The following is a 21,629-nucleotide window of genomic DNA, read 5'->3' as shown; positions in this document are numbered from 1 at the left end:
TGAAGTCATAAAAATTATACCGACGCAGAGTGTAGGCCTACAACGGATTGTAAACTGCTCATGAATTCAACTTTCAACTTTATTTTCATTTCCATTAAATAAACAGGGAAATTTGTATACAATGCATTAACAGAACATATTGTAATAATTAAAAAAAAAACACGTACATTAACAAAATACATGTGATCATGAGTAACAACGTAAGTGCATTTGTAAGGTATATAATGTGCATAGTACAAGGATGGGAATGGAAATGGAGGGTCCCACTAAAAAGCCAAGCTTGTACGATATGGGAGTAATGGGACCCTCAGAAATACATAAGAGAACGAATAATGACTTCATGAAACTACAACAAATATATGAAACAAAATCAAAGAAACCAATGACCTAAAACTCATATTATAATGTTCATTGTGTTAAATAGTAAAGTAACTAGGCGCCTACTTTGTTCACAACTTTGTTCATACCTTCTTTCATTGATTGATAAAGCGACATAAATCATGAACTTCGATGTCAGTAACAAAGGTTTATCTCCTATATGCCTGTGCGTGACCATAAAACAAATAGTGACTATAAAATAGATAATATTATCTAACATGACTTGACGGGAGTGCTCATTGATTTCTAGAAAGTTCCGCTCGCATCTACACGATGTGAGGCATTGAGATTGCTTACCTTTCTCTGTGCTGGTACACAATCAATTCCGTACACAGTTTGTGTCAGCGTAGAACGTAGAAACGTAGTTCATTCTTTCGCGAATGGAGTATCTGCAATCGGTTGAAAGTCGGCAGCTGCGCTAAACGAATGCAATAACTCACCGTAGGCATCACTCTCCCTGCGTGTGAAGTGGGACATGATCATTTTTTCTACCCATACTAGTAGGCCTACTTCATGATTTTACAAGATAAGCTGTATGAATTATGTTTTTCTTCATTATCCTACCTTAAAGGGACTGTACAGTACTGGTTGAGGTGGGGATTCATGTTTTGAACATTCCTAAATGAGATAATGAGAAACCTCTCATGAAATATGGTGGAGCATAATAATATGTAATTTTAAGAAGGATTCAACGTTTAATTGATGAAAATTGTTTTTCAAATGGCTGAGATATCCAAAAAAAAAGTGATAATAATAATAAAAGGCGACAGGCCACACCTTTTATTAGGATCTCTTTGTTTCACCTTGTTTTTGGATATCTCGGCCATTTCAAAACCGATTTTCATCAAATAAACTCTAAGTTGATACCCCTTAGAATTGCATGCTCTTTGACATCTCACAGTGGTTTCTGAATATCTCGCAAAATGTTAAGAGCTAAATCCTCACCTCAACCAGAACTGTACACACCCTTTAAGTTTACTGCATGGTTGAAAAGTCTGAATACAAGTTTGCATTGCAAAGAAATTGTCAGCTGTGCCCAGAGGGAATATAATTTATTCATAATTTCTACTCTTTTGCTCAATGATTGCGTGCCACGGTAGTAACGTATTTTGATTAATGTTCTTGTTCCTGTTCAACTCTACGTGGACAACAGGCAGCACCGTGTAAAATATGTTACAATGATGTACATGTATGTGTGGTATAAACCCTAATCCGTCATAAAAACATCTGAAAAAAAAAGACAAAAAAGTCATCTTCATCTTCCCCGTTTTGACAACACGTGGATTAATGTAAGAATTATACAAACAGTATAATGTGGGTAAACAGAGAAATCGTACCAAGAATTTAACATCCTTAAAGGCAGTATTAACCTGAAAACTTTATACCTGTCCCTTTAAGTAAAACGGACAGATCCTTAAATTAAAAATATCATCAAAATTTGCTTGTATCTTTTCAAGTGATGTTGCTGACATGAAAACTCACTTGCAAACAACATTACAACAAAAACGGTCAGCAACAGTTACTATAAACATACCCATCAGCCCTCATCATTGCTTAGTCCTTTAAACTAAAAAAACAATGCATTTAACATATAGTCAATTAAAGATACAATTTTTTCTTGTTAAATACACGTAACATAACAGAAATAATCATACTGTATATCACTGAAAAGAATATCAGATGAAAAGACATTACATCAATATGTAACTGTAGGACATATGCAGGGAGGTGGAAAGAGATCTCCACCTCCCTGACGTAACTGTAGGACCTATGCAGGGAGGTGGAAAGAGATCTCCACCTCCCTGACGTAACTGTAGGACCTATGCAGGGAGGTGGAAAGAGATCTCCACCTCCCTGACCTATGTGACAGATAGTGAACAAAGTTATTGCTGAAAATATATGTGAAACTTTAAGTGTCATTACTTTATTATCTTCCATTAACTTTGGGCACATGTTCTCTCTATTTCCGCTTTTTTTTTCCGCTTTACTCTTTCTTTTAAAGTCAACTTGAACCAAAGAGGTTTCATGTATACTCACTACCCAGTTTTATGTCTTCATGTGTAGTAACCTACTTGAACAGGGTGGATTTTTCGAACGTTCCCTGGAAGAAGCTAACCTACCTACAAGCTATTGCCTTCTATTGTCTGTCAATATCGAGCTACCTCCTCTCACCTCCCTGCTTGTACTGTTCAGTTTGGAGGCGTGTTTTCACTGTTACTGAATACAATAGCGCTGCTCTCATCATTGTACTGTATTGAAGAAAAAAAAAATGTACGTCAAAAAACTGCATGATCTAGGCAGCTTGCGAATCACCTGCGAGAGTGAGCGGACTGCACGTGGGTATGCTGAAGATCAAGGTGCTCATTCTAGAAAGTGCTATTAATAAATCTTCAGAGATTGTTCTCCTATCTCTGTGCCTTGGTAACCACACTGTCTGTAAAGCTGTGGGACCAGCCTTTGAACAAGAAACGCAGTTCATTCATTCAGGGATAAAACTAATTGCAATCGGTGGAAAGTCGGCAGCTGAGTGAGTGCAATCACTCACCGTATGCCTCGCTCGCTATAAAAACTTGACCCAGCACAATATTGTTGTCTGCTTCATCTACGCCGAGAAGTGTCAACAAATTGTACAAAACACAACCTAACAACGCGTTACACCAGAAAAAATTACTGGCCCTTAGGAACACCGGTTGTTTTCTTGTATTACAATCAGAACTGCACTGAAAATCTACGATGGATTCTGTGCACGATAACGTGAAAGAATACTATGGCAAGACGATTCAGACAGCTACGGACCTGCGGACCGACACATGCCAGCTTGGGGCCGCCAACAACATGGACAAACTCAGCGTGCGCAAGGCGATAGGCGCTGTACATCAGGACATACAGGCCACGTAAGTATAATTAATGATGTTGAATATATCTAACTAACTGGTGCTTTCGATGTCACATTAGACAAAAAAGACTAGAAAGTGAAATTGTTAGAAATAAAAATAAAAAATGTATGAATAAGATAGTAAATACATGAAAAGGGTGGGCACTATTAAGACAAAATGTCTGTCCGGAGGAGTTTTTTATCATTTTTTTGTCATTAACAATAACAGCTCGGCTCTCCTCAATTATTGTTGCATTTAATGTGTCATGTCAAACTTGTTTTCTTTTTTTTTAAGTAAAAAAGCTACATTTGTCCCCGCGTGACAGCAGGCAGAGCGGCCCCACAGGAGCTAGGAGGACTAGAGCCTTCGGTCTGAATTGGAGGGGATTCCGTGAAGCCAGACGTATGCCTTTGCGAAACATATCCCCGACGGCCAGATACAGACCGTTCTTTCGGTCAAGGCACTAATGCACTTTCATAACAATGTAGTGTAGATATCTCAAATTCTACTGAACCAAATTGCACAAAAACACCACAGGATACTGTAAATTGTAAAAGTTGACCAAAAGATCAGTCTTCTGTATCTTGTCGTCGGGGAGATGTTCTGCGGAGACTACATGTACATCTGGCTGCACGGAATCCCCTCTATGAGGATATCGTAAAAGTAAAAAAATGATTTTAAAAAAATAAACTCCTCCGGACAGATGGATTTTTCTGTCTTCTGTAAAAGTGGAAATTTTGCGGTGTTGGAATTTTCGCGCATTTCGCGCAACTAAAAACTAAGTGCGAAAATAAAAGCATGTGAATATTTTTGCTTGCCATATGCTCCCGTAATTGATGTCTTAATTCCGCGGAATGTGAAACTCATCTTGTTACCTGGCCGAGTGCGAAAATTTACTCATGCAAAAATATCTACTTTTACAGTACAGGAGATCAATAATGAATTGTTTGTATCCAGTTACTCACATGAATTTAAATCTAATCAGCTATCAGAAAGTGTCAATTTCAGTGTTGACTTTCAAGTCGTTGCTCAAAAAAAAGACTCCTTCTTTGCAAGAAATTGTGGCTTGTACTGCCTGAAGCTAGAACTGAAGTTAGCTGTCTAAAATTATGCAAACAGACTCAATGCGGGAGCTACAGTATCAGGTACAATGATTGTGGCAAGTTGAAAGATGAATGATCAATGATGTTTTGGTCGCCAGTTATACCTGAAAGATTTGTTGCATAATGTCAGATAGGTAACTTCAGTTTCAGATTGTGCAGGCAGCATTCGCTGTGATTGCTTGCAAAGAGCGCATGAGTTGCTCTGATCAGAGTGAGAACGTAAGGTCAACACCGATAATGACGCTTTCTGACAGCCAATTTGATTATTTTTGCCTGAGTAATTTTTGGCACTTTTTTTTTAAATGATGCCACAGTGTTGACATTTATGTGATATATATTGAAACATTTTCCTCTCCCTTGTTTTGATTCTCAGGTACTATGGGTGTGGACTCTGCATCCCACCTTTCATCGAAGGAACAAAGGTCGTTGACCTTGGGAGTGGCACAGGGCGTGACTGCTATGCCATCAGCAAGCTTGTTGGACCCGAGGGTTACGTCCTGGGTATCGACATGACAGATGAACAGGTATAGGGCATTCTGCAAAATGACAATGTATGTCAGTGCAGTGTCATCGAGAAGTTAAAGATTGCTCACAGTACATTTGATGTACAGTGGGGGGGGGGGGGGGGGAGGGATGGGTTGTCTGTGGTTTTGTTCCCAGATTTTCCACTTTCATGCATGACGTTCAAGTGAACTGCATCAGCCTCTCATTAATTTCTCATTAGGCGTGTCTTCATCAGCCCGAAGTTCAAACTAGCGGGACATTTTGCGGTCTTAGAAAATAGCCCGATAGAGCGAATGTGCGTCTTCATCAGTTCGAGCAGCCTGCTTAGGGAAATTAGTCCGAATATTGACGCATGCGCACTTTGCAATATTACTCTGCCTAGCTCGCGGTTCGAGAATGGATTTCCCCGCTCAAAATCTCCTATATCACCGTAGGCCCTATGTACGATCCTACAACCAGGGAGATGAGCAGTGCTCTCCAAAGGGATATTGATAACGCTACTCTTTCTTCTGTCCAGTGAGGCATCTTATATGAAATTAACGAATTGCAATGTTTAAACAAATCCAAAATACACACAATCTACAAGAATCTTCAGCTAAGGCAGAGTGGACCAGAAGAAGAAGTTAAAAAAAACAAAAACAAATAGCATGCACGACACTGAGTTTAAATAGGGAGGTGAGAGAAATCACCCCCCTGGTTTTAAAGATGTCAACAACAGTAGGCTATAGTACACACATGTGATCCTTGAATACACCGTGCGTGTAATGTACTATACACAATCACTAGCTTGTACATGCGCTTTCCATTGCCAGCTGGCTAACCAGAAGCGTGGAGGGATCGAGAAAATTTCGGGCTGATGGAGACGCACCCAAATTAGTGTGCTATTTCACGAATTAGCGCTCTAGTTGACGAACTAGACCAAGATTTTTGGGGAAATTTTCCCGATCAAATAGCGCGCTATTTGCGTCTTCACTACACAGATAGCACGCTATTTTGACATCGCACTAGTTTGGTAACCGCAAGATAGCGCGCTATTTTGAAACTTCAGGCTGATGAAGACACGCCTATTTTGAAAAATGAAATACAGTTGGCTTGTGAATCTATCTTTTCTATTCAAAATGTGTGCACAATGATTAATTCATGTTATGCCTCATTCACAAGAACATTCATATTTCTATCTGCAGTCACACTAATTTCCCATAAAGGGTTGAGCTCTTTTAAGCTGTTAGTTTCATTGATATGGCAGTTCAAATAACACTAATGCATGATAATTAAATAAAAGTAATCAGGTTGACATTAGTTTCATTTCCCTGTTAAGGTCATGCATATTAAAGTTCTGGGTGAGTCTTTGTGCCACCTTCTCCAAGATGGATGAAAAGTTTGCAACAATCTGTGATGTCTCAATAGTGCAACAATGTTAAGATAATATGAGTCAGATATCACACATCTTCATTTCAGTAATGAAAGTGCACTTTCCTGTGACTTGTTAGTGAGATATTATATCAATGCACTTGACAGCCTGTGAAGTTAAACACAATTTTAAAAAAGTGTGTCTATTAAACACATACTTTGCACTGTGTGTTTTTGTTCGTGTTTCTACATTCACTTAATTCAGAATGTAATTTATATATTTGGGGGAAGCCTCTCCTTTAAACGTAAAAAGGAATCAGGAGTTGAAACTGACCATTTTCAATGGCACGGTCAGCCAAGTCCCAGTGTGAAGTAATGGATCCAATAAGGAGATGTGACAAGTGTTGAGATGAAGATAAACAAAACAAATGAGCTATCATTACTGGTACTGCTTGAGAAACATGCATGCAGAGCTCTACAATAATAATTTTTTATATCTCATGGGACGGGAAGACAACAAAGGGAAAAGAGTGAGAGAGAGCGATGGAAACTAAAGAAATAGCATGATATATCACATTATGGATAGCAGATCATATGGTTCTGCTGTGGATTTGGGTACTGTAAAACATGATATATTCGCGACATGAAATTTTCGCGAATTGGAGCTGACAGCCCTTTTCGTGGCATGAAATTTTCGCGAATTGCCACTGGTGTTCAATGCATGTAGTGTAGACAAAAACTTTTGCGTGCATTTTAATTTCGCGAATTTTGGCGCTCGCGAAATTCGCGAAATTAAAATGCACGCGAAAATTTCTCATTTTACAGTAATCAGACGCACACAGTGGCTCTATGTTCTGTATCTTTCTGTTCTGATGATGGTATGAGCTGCCCAGTTTTATAAAGGGAAAGTGCAGGTTTATCATTGTGACTGATTGCCTTGAAAGGGGTGGATAAAACTACTACATGTACATGCTATGTAAACACACAGTTTTTGACTGATGAAACCAAAGTCCAATAATACTGCCGGCCGAGTTGACAGATTTTGTTTATTTTTTTTTTTTCTGTGCAAACAAACTTGACTTCATGTGGAAAAGGATGAGTGCCTCAGACTGGCAGCTTTAGTGAACTGTGTAATTTACTGTAAAAGTGGAAATTTTCGCGGTGTTGAAATTTTCGCGCATTACACGCAATCAGAAAGTACCGCGAAAATAAAAGCACGCGAATTTTTTTGCTTGCCATATGTTCCTGTGCGTGATGTATTGATTCCGCGGAATTATAAACACGCGAAACCCTTCTTACCCGGCCAAGCGCGAAAAATTAGTCGTGCGAAAATATCCACTTTTACAGTACCACTGTAACAAATTTGATTTAATCTTTAATTTTCGTGTAACCAAGTTTGGCAAAGCAACAACGTTTATTTCAAATGTTTACATAGAATACATTTACATGGAGAAAAGTGACAATTCCATAATGCACATGCTGAAAATATGGGATTTTAATGATGAAATTCCACCCCCCCCCCAAAAAAAAAAAAAAAAAAATGGAAAATGAAAGGTCAGAGAACTTGAATATACAATTTAAGTCTACCTGAGTCAAGCAGCCTCATTCTGTTCTGCAGGGTTTTCTATTTTCTAGCTGTTGGTTTATGTTCCTTTATGATGCTTGTTTTTGTGAAGCATAGGTTGATCCCATCATATACAAGGGTGAAACTAATCCATCAGTGCGAACAAAATGATTGTCCCTTTCTAACATAATTGTTGTTATCATACAATTTTATGAACTCAGTGGTGTGTGAAGCATGTAACCTTTTTCAGTGTGTTTTCAGCTTTTCAGTGTGTGGCATTTCATAATCATTTCCACAGAATGTGCATTTTGAAGAAAAAAAAAAACTGTCAAGATGTACCGTTTACCCAGTCATGCAGCAATGAGTTCAAGCTTCGGTCTAATTTGATATTATCATTAGATATGAGAGTATGGCAAACATATATTTATATAGTACTTCTATTCTGTGACAGGTCAGTTGAGAAACCACAGTTTAAGTTGTGTTTAAAGAATTGTAGTGTCAGTGTACCCAACACCAATCAAAATATCCAGTGACCTTGCAACACTTCCATACACTCCAACAAAAAGGAAGTACGGTAATAGTGCAGCATTTGTCCTTCATTTGAGTGCTTTGGTGTACCAAAGTGATGATTTCACAGTCTTTTGTTATAGCTTGGGTTAGAACCAGGTGCGTGCATAAACACTTGGGTCAGGTGAGGTTGTTTAGTACCAGTTTCCATGGTGATGAATGGCTATGACATCATGACTTTGGTGTACTGTAGAGGAAAACAAGAAATGAATTATATGACACTGATTTTAATGATGTTCGTTTTTTGTTATTTCCCATAGTTGGAGTTGGCACAGAAATATGTGACGTACCACCAAGAGAGCTTTGGCTACCCGAAACCCAATGTGGAGTTTCGCAAGGGTTACATCGAGAATCTGAAAGATGCCAAGGTGGAGGATTCACAATACGACATTGTGGTGTGAGTAACCTTCAGCCGAGACACACTTTCTGTAACTTAAAGCTGCATTCAGATTTTATCCTCTAAGATCTTCTTCTGCTCTGTACTTTTAAATAGTGGAATGTTTCATGCTGCTGTAAGTAGTGTCAAAATATCAAAGTTGGAATTCAATATTGTAGCATTGTGATAAAATCAAAGATACAGTGTACCTGCAGTCTTGAGTGCATAATGGATTTTGTTTTCTTAGATTGAAAGTTTTTTTTTTTTTTTTTACACATCTTTTAGCAGTATACAGTTTAGTAGTAAGGTAGTTAAGCTACTCATTTGACTCTGACACCTGTGTGACTTCTCTTGTTTTCTGTATATAATGTTATACTTGGGGAAATTTCATTATACACCACTTGTAGGCCTAAACATACATTGTATGTGTGTGCATTTTTCCATTGTGACAGTATGATGTACCTGTCATTTCACCAGACATGAATTTTATTTGTAATAAGATAGCAGTAACCATTTTTATAGAGTCATGTAAATTGGATACCGAATGAACAATTGTGAAAGACATGATTTATTGAATTCATTTGTAGAAAAAACAGAGAAATTTGCGAATAGTCTGTTATATTTTACCAATCAAATTATTCGGTGGATGACCATTTCTTACATTGCGGATGCTTTTTTGGAAACGCAGATCCAACTGTGTGATCAACCTCTCTCCGGACAAGGCATCAGTCATCAAGGAGGCGCACCGTGTGCTCAAAGAAGGCGGAGAGTTCTACTTCAGTGATATCTACGTTTCAGAACCCCTCCCTGAACACATCAGGAAGCACAAAGTGCTGTGGGGTGAGACACCATTAATTTCAATATGCTTGTTTTCAGGTTATTTGTGTGTTCTTAAATTTTTAAAGTAATCTCAAACTTGTTACGCAAGTTGCGACTGATTGACAAATTTATCTTCACTAATGGAAATAAACATCGATTATCTAGTGCTATTAGTAATAGCCATGATAAAAATCATTGGCCAAACATACTTGGGTTGGTTTTGAGAATCATGAACTGGAAGGAAAAAGTGTTGTCATTTAATCTTAGTCTACTCTTTTGTATCATCCATATTCTTCATTGCCATTTTTTTTCTCCTTCATACTTCTCCAAATAACTTTTTCTTACCTGTGTTTTACATTATGCCTTGGTCACGAAGTGTCGCCAGAGGCATTATGTTATACTAAGTCATGAGTGCTTTTTTTTTATCATTTGCTGTGATTAATCAGATAGAATATGGAATCCATATGTTCATCTTCAGTGGCGGATCCAGAAGGGGTGCACCTGGCACACACCCCCTCTTTATTTTTTTGTTAAAACAAAAGATATAAAAAGAAAAAAATGGGAAGGGGTGCATGCACTCCCCTTTAATTTTGTAAAGGCACCTCCTATTTACGGAATTCCTGGATCCACCCCTGATCTTAGCAAATTAACTGAAACAAACATTTTTTTTTAGATTGTTTAGTGAGAGATGTGAGCAGTGTCAAAGAGTCACTATCTGAGCATGTAGTGACATTAATTATCCTGCATTCAATATACTTCACCTTTATTTTTGTAGTCCTTTGGAATCTACTGAACCTCAGCCCATTATTAGGCAGAATTACAGTATATTCTAAATTATTAATATGAGTTGATTAGGGGAATATGATCAAGGATGTACAGTGGTGTTTGTTATAACCCTCGATAATATGGCATTCTACTGCAATGTTGCCAGTACTGTGTAGTTTATTGGTCAGTGACCTGTAGTGCAAAGTGTACACAGAATATGTAAATATCTTCAAGTCCATCATTTCAATTTTACTTGAAATGAAAAGGAAGTGATCCCGAAGAGTATGTCCCAACACATATAATCATTAAACAAATGGATCCTCTGTGTGGTTTGATTATGAACAGGTGAATGCCTAGCAGGCGCCCTCTGTTGGCAAGAGCTTGTGCAGTTTGCGGAAGAGTGTGGCTTCACCCAGCCCAGAGTTATGACAGCCAGGAAGGTCAAGGTTGAAGACAAGAGGTTGCTAGAGGTCACAGGTAAGATTCTGTAGAGTTGCATGAAGAGTTCAGAGGTCAAAACAAAGTTTCAAACTGTGGGTTGCTTTTTATTACTTCGAAAGATTCTTTAAAGTTGATAGAAGTGTAGATGACAGAAAATGAATACCTGATATTGCACTGCAGCATCCAAAAATTAAATGAAAGAAAATAAAATTCCAAACAACTATCCCAAGTGAAATTGTCTCTCTTCTCAGTTCATGAAACTTATTGTCTTCTTCTTGTCTTTGACCTCTTAGGGGATATCACCTTTGTGTCGGTCACCTACCGCCTCTTCAAGCTGTCAAAGGACGCCCCCAGGAGTCCGGCTGTGGCTACATACCTTGGGACTCTGAACGAATACGAGAAGGAGCTTCCCTTTGACACAGAGAATAAATTCAAGGTGGCTGAGTAATTCACTGTTAAGCTAGAAAAAAATCCATGACAAGTTTTCATCAAATGAGACAAAATGAATGTCATCAAATTTATCACAGGTGAATGTCATACCAGAGATGTGATGTCGTAAAGTAGTCACTTTCAGTTAAAGCTTAGAGTTATGTTTTTAGATTCAGAATAGAATTCCTTTACAGTTGCATATCAGTAGGGTTTTTTTTGTTTTTGTTTTATAATTGTTTGTTGTCGTTTTTGTACCATTTTCTATTTTCACTTCTAAGCACTTTTTCTGTTGATAAAGTTTAATCGTCCCATCACTGTACAAGCATGCTAACCTGGAAACATTAAATTGCACATTACTTGAATATGAAACCATTCTAAAGCAAATAATTTTCACACAACAGTAGATATATAATGTACTCTCAAATGAATCCCACAAAGATTAGAACAATCATGCCCCAGCATTCCCACTGATACCCGCTGATCAGTTACTAGCCATCCCCTTTAATGTATGTCAAATCATGTTAAAGCACATGACAAGAACATGCAGCAGTATCATCAGAGTGGAGTCAGGTTTTCAATTATTTTCGGTTGTTTGCTTCTCCACTTAATAATCTCAGACTGACGTACCCCTGAAGGTTGACGGAGACCTTGCTGCCGTTCTGAGAGCTTCGCGATACTCCAAGCACTTCAAGATTGAAGACAGTGTTGAGAGCTCCACGGCTGAGGTAAGGATTAGCTACTCCAGAACACAGGAGCTTGTTGTCACTTGAAGTGTATCCTGTGGCCATGTTATCCTCTTAAAGGTGCATGGTCCCGGTGTTTTAGTCAAATGCGTACGCGGGCGCACAGCGTATGTTTCCTATAGAGACCTACGCTATCGACTCCTCTTTAGCGCTTAAGCTGTGGCTTACTACCCCGAGTCCGAAGAAGTCCGATTCACTGTAGTCAGTGGTCCGATCACAGTTCGGCTCATGATTCGGCTGAGGGGGATGACAGCTTTAGCAAACTTCTTTTGTGATGTCATAATAAGAAGCACATAGGCACGCACCCTGGCGTCACTACAGACTGCGCGATGGAAGAGAAGACAACGAATGCAACGTTACTTAGCAACACATACGCACTTTACTCTTGATGACAGCTTAACTTCAGTAATCTTCGTATCAATGCTGACGGTGATCGGCAGTATCATCAACAGCGCCCTCTACACTACCGGGACTATACACCTTTAACTCTTTCTGTGCCATGGGCTTTGGACAGTTTGTGCAATACTATGGGGTTTTCTGCACCAGTCAGCATTCAAAGCACACAAAAGGTTAAAAGCTGCAGCCACCAAAATGGAAAAAAATTGACTAATGTGGTAAATTTTGCTGAAATATGAGACACTTGAAAATGGAAACTTTGGTATCCAGGCCTGGATCCAAGAATTCAAAAAAAGGGAGGGCGGCAAAAATATTTCTGGTGCCTTTTCCGAGTTTCATCAGCTGACAAGTGGAAAAAAAAAAAAGGCTTCAGGGCAATTTTCTGCTGCCACTACAATCAGCTGACAAAAATGGTTTCTTGGAAATTTAAGAGGGGTGGCCGTGCCCCCTATCATTTTTTCTTCTTTTTATTTATTTATTTTTTTTTACAGATTCGCATATGGTATCTCAGCCGCATTCTATGCAGATTTCAAATTCAAAGATATTTGGAAATTCAAAATCGCCCACTCTGGCATAGTGGTGTGCTTAAGTACAACAGGAAGGCCATGATGATTCAGTAGGGATTAAGGGGATTATGATTAGGTAATCTCTATTCACTGACAATTAGTTTCCAGACCTCTGTACCAGTTGACATCGATATCAATATGATTGTTATGGTAGGACACCACCAGCCAAAGTATGCACTGTATCATTAGTAGTCAGAGAGCTTTGACAAAGTTTCTAGTGAAAATTTATGCAAACTAAACTCCTTAAGCCAGCCTTTCCTTATTAATCATGTGGAAGTCATTGATTGTTTGCATTGGCATGTGGAGAAATTTGTTCTTGGTCTAACTCTTCACCCATTGAGGGCGGTTTGATTTTGCTACAACAGACATTTCCCATAGAAGCTTGTCCATCCCTTGTAAACATTAATGAAGAAGGAAGCAGTGAGGGATCTGCGATACTTATTATCATCATTATAGTGCATTATGATTTGTTCAATATGGCCACAAATTAATGCATATGAGCAAGTAACTACAGGAGTGGCTTTGAGTCTCCTCAAGAGGACTAGACAATGAGTGTTGTAAAAGGGGACTAGAACCAGGGACCTCACGATTGATTGCCATTGGTACTATCCACTAGACCACAACAGCTCTATGAAAGGGCTCTTCATTGCTAGGTGACAAGAATTTTGCTATGTATGATGTAATTTGATTTATATTTCAATCTTTCTTTTGTGATCTTTCAGACAGCAAAGGCCTGCCCGACGGATCCCTACCAGTACATATGTGCCACTGTCAAGGCTGGCTGCTGCTAGTCTTTTTTCAGCACCGTGAGGATCATTATTATATCTTCTTCAGATGGAACACATCGAAGGAGCACTTGGGACATTTCGTGTTTGTGTTGTTGCTTTGTTTCACATGGCAGGACATATTCTTCAGTCAGTTGGGAATGTGAGGGTGTTTTTTTTTTTTTTTTTTTGTTTTTTCACAGAAATTCCTTTATGGCTTATAAATGTTGTACATTGCAATTGCATCATTGTGATCAAACGTAGCCACTAGGTGTATCTAAACTGCCAAAAAGAAGTCAAAGAGTATGTTGTAGGTGATTGATTACACCGCTGTGGATGTGTACATTGAGCATAACATTAAACATATTTGCTGTTCACAATGGTGCTAATGTACCAGTGATGTACGTGAACACTTGGGCTACCTCGCATGATTAGGCAGGATTCTTGTAAAATTGGCAAAACAACACAATCATCATCAGTACGAGGATGTGACTGCTAGACTACGTAATATTCCCAGGGACATTTTAGGCTTTCAGTCGGTCTGTACTGAACAAGAGTTCTATCATTGTACAGTCATCATTATACTAGAAGTGTCAGGGCATTTTCATTTCTGCTCCCTGATTCTGAGAACTGAAATGTCTTGTGGTCAAAATCATAGAATGTGAAAGTCTCTCCCCAAATTGAGGAAATATTGTCACCCACTGAAATGCATGTAACACACAGGTAAAGGGTATCTCTCTGTGCTCTTTAGAACATCCCGCTTGTCAATTTGTGAAAAGCTTATCTCTACGGTTTTCAAGTAGAATCCTGTTATTGTGATAGAGTGGTATCTGTTGCAGTTTTGTGTACAAAATAACAACAACAACAACTCTTAAAACTTTGCTTCCAGTTGGGTACAAGCTAGCAATCCTGAAAAAAAAAAAAATATGGTCAAGCATTCATTCATGTTCAGAATATTACAGTAATGCATTATGAAAAGAAAAAAAGAAAGCATTCCATCTGTGAGACTGGAGAGAAAACTCTAGACACTGAGAATATCTAGAAGGACCAAATTCAAATGTTGGAGTACAGTCTTACCTGATGTGCTCCATCTATTTTTTATTTTTACCTCCGCCAAGGGAGGAGATTATGTTTTCATTACCGTTGGTTTGTTGGTTAGTTTGTTTGTTTGTCCGTGTGCAAAATAACTCAAAAAGTTGTGCACGGAGTTGGATGATTTAAAATGAAGGTTTAAAATGACACAAGTAACAGATGATTAAATTTTGGTAGTGATCGGAAAATTTTTATGGATTTTTTGAAGGATTTTCGATATTTTGGCAGGTCGGGTCAATGAACTTGGGAGTTACCAAGCTGTGCATTTTTGAGGTTTTCATACGCGCATGCACTAGTTTCTGCTAGGGCGAAGCGCACCGCGCAGCTGAGGGTTTATGATGTAACAAAGGCTTCTATATTGGGAAATCGGGCGATTTTTCAGCATGCATACGTATGGATGGAAATCACTGATCTCTATGGAAGAACAAGATCATCATTTGAAAGTAGCTGCTTGGTGGAGGTCTGCGCTCTCAGAGTGCTTTTCTAGTTTTTTTGATATTTTTTTCATTTTAAGTAAGAAGGCTCCTAGTTCTGGACTGATAATCAAATTTTGTCACCCATCAATGTTTGGAAGTAGAGCACTACCACATACCTTAACCAGAGGGGCATGGCATTACTGTAAAACCAGAAATGTTTGCTCGCATTTTAATTTCGTGAACTGCGTGTAAGCCAAGATTCGTGAAATTGAAATGCACGCAGAAGTTCTTGTGTACACTATATGTATTGAATGCCAGTGACAATGTGCAAAGATTTTATGTCATGTAAAAGGTTGTCGGCGCTAACTGGCGAAAATTTCATGCCGCAAATATATAAATTTTGCTTCACAATACCATAGACTTTTATCCAAAGTCACACAGTGAAATGCCATGTGTTCAAGTCTGTCATTACGACTCTACTCTGTGGTTGTGAAAAAAGTAACAGAACAATGTATCTTTAAAAAGGATCATACAGTGCCAACTTGTTCAAAGATTAATTTAATTCCATCACCATTAAAGATTTTGCAAAGTACTTAAACTGCCCCCAGGGCATGCCATTACATCCCAAAAAGTTCTTCATTTCCGATCAAAGATTTTATGCATTGTCCCATATGTACCTTCAAACCACATTATATGTCTGAATATAACAAGCTTGTTTATTCTTCTATTTCTGTCACCAGAAGATATTTCCCTGAAATCTGTGTTGTTGTTAAACAGAAATGTTGTGTGTATATGAATGTAAATAGGCAGTCTAATTACAATTCTTTTCCAAATTTTTGTAGTTTAAAATAATTCTTACAATTCTTTTCCAAATTTTTGTAGTTTGAAATAATTCATCATGAATTTATTGACTTAACTGCCTACCTGGTATTTCCTTTATTTAATTCATTTTGAAATTCATCAATATTGTGCAACACTTATTCTGTGCTGAGAGTGATATGAGTACAAATATTTCGAGGTGATCGCGAGTAGAATCTACATGTACTTGCAGAGCAGATGTTTCCACCATACGTTTCCAGGTGTTTGAGAGTAACCCAAAATCCCTGTAGCAATTAAGATGCAATATGATCGTGTAATTAATCTTTTGTGTGCTGTCGAGATGAACAACTCGTATGTGTCATTGTATTGGGCATTTGTTCCGCAACGTATAACACAGAATCATGATGATATTGCATAGTACTTGTAATTTAAGAGTTGCTGTCATACAAGTTTGTTTAAAAGCACTGTTTGCCTGTGACATTCAAACTAGCAAAGTCATGCCTGGAATGATTTATTATGAATTAATTGAAATGATATGATTTTACAGACAGGAAATATGTGTGAGGAATGTTTAACTACTGTTAAGGAGTGTACATTTCATTGATTCTATTTTGCATTGTGATATGTGACACTAATGCATGTCGTAAGGTGCTTTTCATAGACATTTATGAAGATGATCGTAAATTTGCATTCATTAGAGTGCCTCTTACCAAATGACTATTTGGCTTGTAAGAAACATTTGCTAACTTTATTTTTGTGTGTATAATGACTGTTTGAGCATAGAATGTGGTCTTTGTCAATACAAGAATGCATGTATATGAATAAAATAAAAAATTGTGCATGACTCTTTATTTTGAGTGTTATGTCATTTGATACATTTTTTAATCTCAGTATGCCAGATCTATAACATATGTTTGTGGAATTTGTGCATTATTTTCATGTGGAATATACTTGTCATGTTAAGTGACATCATTTTTACCCCAGCATATGTACATTTGTACAATTAAGATTATATAGACACACATATATAAATATATATATATATATGCAATATATCTGCAATATATATTGTATATATTGCAGGTATATATATATATATATATATATATATATATATATATATACAAAACATATATACAAAACCGTGATATCTTTGGTAAACACAATGAGCAATTTAGATACTTAAAGCAAAATCTTACTAGTCCCTCTAGTTTCTTTTCATATCACTTTGTTTTGTCCTGGACCTGGAAATTTGATAGAAGTAACAATTAATGGCTTTCACTACATAAAGGCCTATATATACAGTATGTATATATATATATATATATATATATATATATATATATATATATATAAAATATCACTAACGTGATACTAACACGACACTTTTTTTTTTCTTTGGTGGCCCAAAGAAGAAATTTAGTGGCCTGAAATAAACAGAAATATATTATGAAAATTTCTTTTGAATTTTAGGTGTCCGATCGGGCCACCAAGAATAAAATTCTATGGCCCGACATCAACTTTTTGGTGGCCCCGGGGCACCGCAAATGTCGAGCCCTGTATATACAAATTTCATAATGCCGAAATCACATCTGCTCCTGCAAAGTTTTCCCTTTTTCTTCGGCGCTCAAGTGGAAGTCTGCCCTTATAACAGAAGAAAGGAGGGTAAGGGTGAGGGTGCCCCATCCCCTGAGCCTGAACCAATCCAGCCACAGCTGGCACTGGTGGAGGCAGAGGAATCAATGGAGACAACCTCCATCCAGAAAGGAAAGAAGAAGGAAATAATCGCGTTTACTGAAGAACAAAAAGAAGAAACTATTAATAGAGTTCCTCGTGCAAAATTAGATGCTCTACAGCAAATGCATTGCGAGGTTCAAGAATGTCACCCAGAAGGATGGTCTGTGGGCTGCACAAGTTGCCAAGATGAACACAACTGCGGGGTAGGCTTCCCTTAAAGTTTGGCAATCAAGCGTGAGGACCATGATGGGCGGGCTGAAGAAACGCGCCAAAAGAGTGCGTCAGGAGGAGATGTCATTACTGAATTGTACAGCAAAGAGAAGTAGGTGTGGGGAAGTTTTCTTTCTTGATCCCTCACATTGTGAGGGTGGATACCAGAAATGTGGGCTCCTATATCTGACATCATTCCGACATGTATCCCCTTTCACCAAGTTCGATCCATGCAAATGGGTAATTAGCTGCATATGTACCAGAGTCAGTAGTGAGTGGTGTGCTTTATAACAAGCATCCTATATCATGTTGTCATCATCCACAACTTCTGTCATCATCCTCATCTCCTGCCATCATCAGCGAATAACCCACAATCTTCACTTGATCTGTAGAAGTCCAGAATCGGGTTGTATGTAAACCCGTCAGGGTTCAATCGTAGCTCAAACGGAGATCGCACTCGATCACGATCGTGAAAGACATCGTATCCCCTAGCAACAGAGTGGTTCGTGATGGTCGTACTGGAACGTATAGGAACGTGATCTACACGTACCAGATCGTCCCAAATCGGGGGCACAGATCGTGATGATCGCGTGAGATCGGGACCAAATCGTATCGTAGACTCAGTCGGGACAATCGTATCGGATCGTATGGGAATCGTATCTATTCGGGAGAGCAGATCGTGACAGACCGTGTCACTCAGAATTTAATTTGGTGGCCATTTTACATCCAAGTGCATTATATTGCATCTAGGCCTACCAGCCCATTATATCGACTCCTATCACCTTGCATATCCAAAGGTGAAATTTCAGATGAGTTGAACAATTTTTAATCTTCCACAATCAACTACGAATGACAGATCGTAACGGATCGCACGACAGTTGGAACGTAATATACTGATATCAGTTGGCGGAAATTGAGTATAGTTGTATGGCCGTTGCCGCTGAGGAAACTACATAACATCGTTTCGTTCTCAGTACAATGGGACGTGCATAAACCAATAATAGATGTCACATCTGTAAATAATTCTCCATAGACACACGTGTTAAAGATGAAAAAAAAAGAGCCTATAAAGTAAAGTAGCCTTCATGAGAGAATCAGTGCTTTTCGTGTTTCTTATATATAAGCAGAACAACTTATATGCCGGTATTTCACTCCTGTCCTGAAATTTGCAAGGAATTAAGATTCATCTGCTAATATTCCGCTCACGTTTCATTACGGAAATGTTCCGGTTTTATCACTCAAACATTTCACCTGTTTTCTGAATCTATATGCCGAAAGAAATGTATTTCCCTTATATACATTATGAAAGAAAAGGTGTCCAGCCTGCAAATGAAGTGTATTCTGTTAAGGGATTCACCATCGTCAACTATGCCACGTCGGTTTTTGGTCCAGAGGGGGTGCACCGGGCGTGCGCACCCCCTTTATTTTCATTTTTTTTTGTTGTTGTTAAAACAAAGGAAATAAAAAAAAAGAATGGAGGGGGGCGCGTGCGCACCCCCCCCCTCCCTTAATTTGTAAGGGCGCCCTCGCTTTACGGGATTCCAAGATCCGCCCCTGGGCTTGTATGTCTATTTTTCATGGTTTTTTTTTCCAGATTTTTGTTAGTATCTTTGGTATAGGCCTATATTCTTATACGAAATAATAATGGGGCTGGGCTGGTCCATTAAATCTATTCACAGGTGCGAGACGTATTACAAGGGTATAATATCATTATATTAATATACCGGCATACTATTGTTGGAGAGAAACGTCGTACATTCAAATATGGCAAATATTGACACAAAAGCTTTCGAGTCTGAATGGGAGTAACAGAAGTTGATGGTAAAAAAATTATGGTATTCTGTATCATTCACCATGTATAATTGTGCCTATATAGCGTTCGGTGATATTTCTCAGTGAGGTTCCGTTTTAGACACCACTTTGAGTTTGAATATAAGGTTAAAGTTGGGTGTGTGGAGTTTATCCTTGAAAGAACTTGATTTGAATTATTTTGTTTTATTATGATATGACCCCGAAGTTTCTCGAAATTGCTTGGGCTCTTGGCCAAATGGGGGGGGGCTTTTGCATTGACTGCTTTCCAAAGGGACCCGCAAAGGGACTTACTTAAGTTACTACTTAAGTTACTGTACTGTGGGTATCTCACAATGTGAGTTTTTTTTTCTTTTTAATTCATCTGCACACAGAGATGTACATTGCTGAGAAGATCCCAACTAATTGCCGGGGAACAATTTAGATCAGTCCCGGGGATTGAATGAGCGCCTGGATCGTGAAGATTCTGACTATATTACTGGTACTTTCACGGTCGTGGAACTGGCGGAGACTCAAATAAAGGGTTGTAAATTGATATTTCACGTTAATGTCGAGGTTATTACTATCAAAGTTTGTTTCATTTCATTGTCAAGCTAATGACGTCATTCTTAATATTTCATCCACGCATTTCGCCCTCAGACTTACTGCGTAAAAAAAAAAGTCAAAAAAGCTGAACAAAAAGGAAGATTCAATCGCAGACAGTAGAATAGAGGGAATACTGAAAAACACTGACCTCCAGGACTGCAATCCCATTGAATTCACTGCAATGTGATTACTAGAGCGAATCTTAACGGGTCAGAGTACGTTTAAAACCTTCTGATGTGTTCTGTCTGTGACGTTAATTTCTGCTTTGTCACGGAAGTTACTGACATCAAGAATTTCGGGTTTTTTTTTTTTTTTTCTTCCGAAGCTTCGCGATCCCAGAATCAGAGTAGACGCAATAACGTGAAAGTTGTGTTCATAAAAATACTGCAATATGATGGAGTCAGGGTAGGCCTAGAATGTGCAATGCTTGTATGTTCGGGAAGAAAATACTGCAATATCACAGAATCAGGGTTGCCCTCGCAATGTTTGTGTGTTGGAGAGGGAAAAATCATGCAATCTGACACAGTCAGGGTAGGCCTGTGTTTGATTTTGTGTGTGTGCACTGTTCTCATGGATATTTACAGTACCTGCCCTGAGCGGGTTGCCGGTTCATAGGTCGAGCGTCTGGAAGGATTTCCCTCCCTATTTATCTTCTCTCCCTCTCTCTCCATCTATGTAGTTCTAACCTATGTTCATTACCTTTATAGCCCCCCCCCCCCTACCACCTGCTCAGACACCGTTGATGTTCTCGAGAACGTTCCCGTAGGGCATCCGAAGTGAATCGCGTGTGCATAATATACTAGCTATAGAGTACAGTGTATACCCATGCGAAGTTATACCCCCCCCCCCCCCACTTCCCAGCTAAACGTAACTTCTACTGGAGCCCACAAGGTATCTCCGTTTCACAGAGGTGCACGGTCTCTTCCACCTGGTGTAACTCTGAGGGTAAATTCAATCTTTTTCTTGCCCTTGAAAGTTGCCAATGTTCACTTCCATGGCCGCCCGTCTTCAGAGGCCGATGTATAATTCCTGTACTGAATTATATGTCCACATGAAAGAGAATCATTATAGAAGTTACGCACGCCTTCGTATGATGCTCGTATTAGAAGCCTGTTTGAGACCAATTGGCTTTCTTTTAAAATTTCGATTAATTCATTGGGTCGGGGTTTTTTTTTTCTATCTGTGTTAAGTCACTATAAACCGAGAAGTTAAGTTATTTCCTCGATAGTTATTTCCTCGATCCTTTGTCGAACAGCAAAAAGTGAAAAATCGTCTTTTTTAAAAAAATCAAGAGGATACATTATAAAAATCGACCTTGTA

The 21,629-nt window shown here is 38.5% G+C and overlaps 1 protein-coding gene across 1 annotated transcript; it reads left to right on the top strand.

Annotated features, from left to right (window-relative positions):
- The first annotated feature begins 2,948 nt into the window (after positions 1-2,948).
- On the top strand, positions 2,949-13,706 carry LOC140237191 (arsenite methyltransferase-like). Its single transcript, XM_072317132.1, has 8 exons — positions 2,949-3,272; positions 4,731-4,881; positions 8,603-8,739; positions 9,407-9,558; positions 10,648-10,779; positions 11,037-11,179; positions 11,790-11,897; positions 13,600-13,706. Exons 1-8 carry the CDS (start codon positions 3,112-3,114, stop codon positions 13,666-13,668), a joined length of 1,053 nt encoding a protein of 350 aa, XP_072173233.1. The 5' UTR covers positions 2,949-3,111; the 3' UTR covers positions 13,669-13,706.
- Positions 13,707-21,629: the final 7,923 nt, after the last annotated feature.

This window comes from Diadema setosum, chromosome 13 (genome assembly GCF_964275005.1).
Source record: "Diadema setosum chromosome 13, eeDiaSeto1, whole genome shotgun sequence".
Taxonomy (NCBI): domain Eukaryota; kingdom Metazoa; phylum Echinodermata; class Echinoidea; order Diadematoida; family Diadematidae; genus Diadema; species Diadema setosum.
Note: the sequence above shows the minus strand (reverse complement) of the source record. Positions and strands in the feature narration are given on the sequence as shown.